The sequence below is a fragment of the Engraulis encrasicolus genome, chromosome 7, assembly GCF_034702125.1.
Source record: "Engraulis encrasicolus isolate BLACKSEA-1 chromosome 7, IST_EnEncr_1.0, whole genome shotgun sequence".
Classification (NCBI taxonomy): Eukaryota; Metazoa; Chordata; class Actinopteri; order Clupeiformes; family Engraulidae; genus Engraulis; species Engraulis encrasicolus.
Window position 1 is genome coordinate 43,814,357 of NC_085863.1, and position 4,496 is coordinate 43,818,852.

A 4,496-nucleotide genomic window follows, 5' to 3' on the forward strand; every position below is an offset into this window, starting at 1 on the left:
AACTGAATGCCACATTTTCTCCGTGTCATTGTCAACATGGCCGCCGTTTAGTGCGTGCAGTGTCCATCATTCAAGCACTGCATTTCTACGCCATTGTTAGGGGATCATCCTGGCACTTTCAGTGCACTGGCTCAACTGAAATTTTCAGCGTGAGCGCCCTAGGCACTGAAAAACAGTGCCCGAAGTGCACAACTGCGGCATTTGAGACACAGCCTGTGTGTGTATTTTATACAGAGTTAACGTGCCGGACTGGTGTGTAAAATGTAGATATAATAATGATGGTGTATGAAATGAGGATTTCATTGAGTGATGTGTTTTTTTTTTATTATCTGAGGGTGTAATGACTATGATAAATGTCTCCTTCAGTCTCCCCACTACATCTTAGCACTCACCCGACTCATCCTAGCCTAGAAATCTAGACGACCCCTAGTGGCTGCAAATTGAATTTTGCTGTAGGGGGCTCGCTACGCTACACTCATCCCCCATTGGTATGAAATGTGAAATATGAATGACACTAATGCGTTTGGGTATGGACTGGGACGACCTCATGATTACACCACCTGCCTCAGCCGCCCTTCTACCCTGCCTTGCCTTATAAGCCGCCTCACCCCATCCACCCACTTCCTGAGCTGTCACTGGTAGTAGCCCCTTAAAGGTGAACAGTAAATGAAACGTTCTTGCTTTGCTATGTCCTTGTGTTTGAGGTGGCGGTGCAGTGCATCTGGTGGTGTGCCAGTGCTAGTGCTACGTGCTAGGTTCAGCAGGGGTTGCTGTGGGCATGCCCTCGCCACTGCATCCAGTGATGCCAGTCTGGCTAATGAAACAGGCCATTTACAGTAAATAATAAAACTGTGCCTTGTTAGCCCAGCCATCGGCACTGGGCCACTATGTAGGTGATTTCCCGATCCTTCCCCGTCTCTTTCTCCCATCTCGTTTCCTGTCATCTCCCACTGTCCTGTCTGAAAAATAATAAAATCCCCAAAAATATGCATGTGTTTTTATGCACGTTTTTTTTTTACTGTGCCCTGTCTTCCTCTGTCCTTGTGTTTCAGGTGGCGGTGCAGTGCCTCTGCTGCTGATGACACTGTGCTGGTGCGGCCAGCAGGGGTCGCTGTGGGCGTGCCCGCACCACTGCATCTGCTACACCTCGCCCAGCACGGTCAGCTGCCAGGCGCACAACTTCCTGGCGGTGCCCGAGGGCATCCCCGAGGGCAGCGAGCGCGTCTTCCTGCAGAACAACAAGATCCAGCGGCTGCTGCGCGGCCACTTCGGGCCCTCCGCCGTCACGCTCTGGCTCTACTCCAACAACGTCTCCTACATCCAGCCCAGCACCTTCACGGGCCTGGCCCGCCTGGAGGAGCTGGACCTGGGGGACAACCGGCACCTGCGCTCCCTGGCCGTGGACACCTTCCGCGGGCTGGGCCGCTTGCACGCGCTGCACCTGTACGCCTGCGGACTCATACACCTGCCCTCCGGGATCTTCCAGGGCTTACACAACCTGCAGTACCTCCACTTACAGGTAGGGAGGGCTTGAAACTGTATATTGATTTAGTACAGTATGAAATTATAGTGGCACTAATGGCCCTGCCATGGCCAACCGGTGGGGCACCTGCCACGTGGCTCCGCTTCCTGTCCACCTCTTACACTGTCCTTTCAAATTAAGTCCAAAAAAGGCACACACAAAAAAAGAAATTACAGTGGCACAAAGTGCTTACACAAACTGCAGTACCTGCATCTATAGGTAGGCATCAGTGACATAGTATATTATGCAGGTAATGCTCATTTATTTAGTGTGATACAGTATGAAATGAATGATTGCTTAACAACCTGCAGTACCTGCACCTGCAGGTAGGGGCTGTACTAGAGGGTGCTGCACTGTGTGTTGTCTCTGCCCCATTAATTGCTACCACTCGTTTTTGCCCCTCGGCACTCGGCCCGAACATTCAGCTTTGCGGTTGCGCATCAATGTAGGATTTCTCAAAACTGTAAAAAGTGAGGGGAAGTGCTGGAGTTCATGTGTATTTGTATGTGCCATGAGTAAAAAAATGGAAAACTGAAACTGCTGTTCACAATATATTGTGTGTGTGTGTGTGTGTGTGTGTGTGTGTGTGTGTGTGTGTGTGTGTGTGTGTGTGTGTGTGTGTGTGTGTGTGTGTGTGTGTGTGTGTGTGTGTGTGTGTGTGTGTGTGTTTGTACGTGTGTGTTTGTACGCGTGTGTTTGTACGCGTGTGTGTGTGTGTACGTGTGCCTGCGTGCATGCGTCTCTGCATGTGTGTGTGTGTGTGTGTGTGTGTGTGTGTGTGTGTGTGTGTGTGTGTGTGTGTGTGTGTGTGTGTGTGTGTGTGTGTGTGTGTGTGTGTGTGTGTGTCCAGAATAACGAGCTGGAGTTCCTGGAGGACGACCTGTTCATCGACCTGCTGAACCTCAGCCACCTCTTCCTGCACGGCAACCGGCTGTGGAGCCTGCACCAGAACACCTTCCGCGGCCTGGGCGCGCTGGACCGCCTGCTGCTCCACCAGAACCGGCTGCAGTGGGTGGACCGGCTGGCCTTCCACGACCTGCGGCGCCTCACCACCCTCTACCTGTTCAACAACTCACTGACGGAGCTGCCCGCCGAGAGCCTGGCGCTGCTGCCCGCCCTGGAGTACCTGCGGCTCAACGCCAACCCGTGGGAGTGCGACTGCAAGGCGCTGCCGCTCTGGGACTGGCTGCAGAGGTTCCGCGGCTCGGCGTCGGACGCCGTGTGCGTGGCGCCGCCCGAGCAGAGCGGGAAGGACCTGCGGAGCATGAAGAAGGAGGAGCTTCCCCGGTGTGGCGTTGGTGGAGGTGGAGGAGGAGGTGGTGGAGGAGGGTTTGGGGTGGAGTCCCTCAGTCAGGGGATGGATGGAGATGGTGGTGTGGGTGTGGGTGTGGGTGTGGGTGTAGGTGTTGGCGGGGGCAGGAGACGGCACCACGGCGACCAGCAGCGTCACCACCACCACCAGCACCAGCACCCCCACCTGCCCCATCAGGACCAGCACGCCGTGCCCCTCCCCTCGCCGCTCCCCTTCCCCCCCTCCTCCTCCTCCACCACCACCAAGGCGGCCCGCAGCCCGCGGAACTGCACCCGGCGTGGTGGCGGTGGGGGTCGGAAGTCCAAGGCCCAGAATGAGGTCACCTCGGCCAAGGAGGAGGCCTGGGGTAAGGACGGCTACGAGGGCAATCAGAGGCAAGGGGGCAAGTACCACCATGCCTCCACCCCCGCAACAGGGTTAGGGGGGGCTCCCTCTCGCCGCAAGAACAGGTGCCACCCCCGGACTTCCGTGGGACCCCCTAGCGGGGTGCAGCAGCAGCCCAACCGAGGGCTCACTGTTTGTGGGGTGAGCATGGCTCTGACCTCCCTGAGTTTTGCACTCTGGCTTTGGCTCTTTGTGGTACTGCGCTGACACCACCAAACACACAAAACTATCACACAAACACACAGTTGTGTGTGAACATATGTGCTCAAAGACACACAAACCAATGCAAACTCGGGTGTGTGTGTGTGTATGTGTTCAGCAAAATACAGGCACACACAATGGCATTCATGGTGATAATGTGTGTGTACAAGTAATTGCCCTCGTTGTACGTATCGGTCAGTGTGTGTGATGTTATACAGTAGTTTGTGAGGTGGATCCTAGCCCATGAACTGCTAAGAGACATATAAATACACACACACGGACACATAAATACACACACGGACACATACAGAACAGAACATTCGCACAGAGACACACACACACACACACACACACACAGTGTGGGTACTATTCTTTATCCTGTATGGGTGTGTGCATTGTGAAATGAGGTTGAGGAGTCCAGGTTACGAAGCTATGTGGACTGCTGATGGACTGATTGCTCATGACACAGCTGATGGAGGACTTGTACCTTTATGTCAGCCTTGATGGAGGCCACATTCCACTTCTTCTTTGTTGTCTTTCTCTATCCCTTTTTCTCTCGCTCACTCTCATTGTGTCTGTCTGTCTCTCGCGCACGCTCTCTCTTTCTCTGTCTGTCTCTCTGTCTGTCTTGCTGTCTGTCTCTCGATCTATCTATCTATCTATCTATCTATCTATCTATCTATCTATCTATCTATCTATCTATCTATCTATCTATCTATCTATCTATCTATCTATCTATCTACTGTATCTATCTATCTATCTATCTATCTATCTATCTATCTATCTATCTATCTATCTGTCTTCCTCTCCCCCCCCCTCTCTCCATTTCTCCTCCTTCTCTCTCTCCATTTCTCTGTCTGTATCTCACGTATGTCTGCATTGTGTATCATGGTCAGCATAGTAAAGTTGCAAGAAACTGCAGTTCTTTTTGAAGCTTGAAGACCAAGTTTTCAAGCGCCACAAAAAAGGCCAACTTGTTACAACGTTTCTCCTTTGACGACCAATCTTCAGAGAATCTTCAGAAAAGTGTGTGCGTGCGTGCGTGCATGCGTGTGTGTGTGCGTGCGTGCGTGCGTG

At 52.8% G+C, this 4,496-nt stretch overlaps 1 protein-coding gene across 1 annotated transcript in view; it reads left to right on the forward strand.

Moving 5' to 3' along the window:
* LOC134451854 (reticulon-4 receptor-like 1) overlaps window positions 1-3,425 on the forward strand; it is a 6,768-nt gene extending 3,343 nt beyond the window's left edge. The window contains exons 2-4 of the mRNA XM_063202252.1: window positions 1,053-1,519; window positions 2,373-2,851; window positions 2,942-3,425. Coding sequence (XP_063058322.1) covers window positions 1,053-1,519; window positions 2,373-2,851; window positions 2,942-3,425 — 1,430 coding nt within the window. The remainder of the gene's footprint in view (window positions 1-1,052; window positions 1,520-2,372; window positions 2,852-2,941) is intronic.
* Window positions 3,426-4,496: the final 1,071 nt, after the last annotated feature.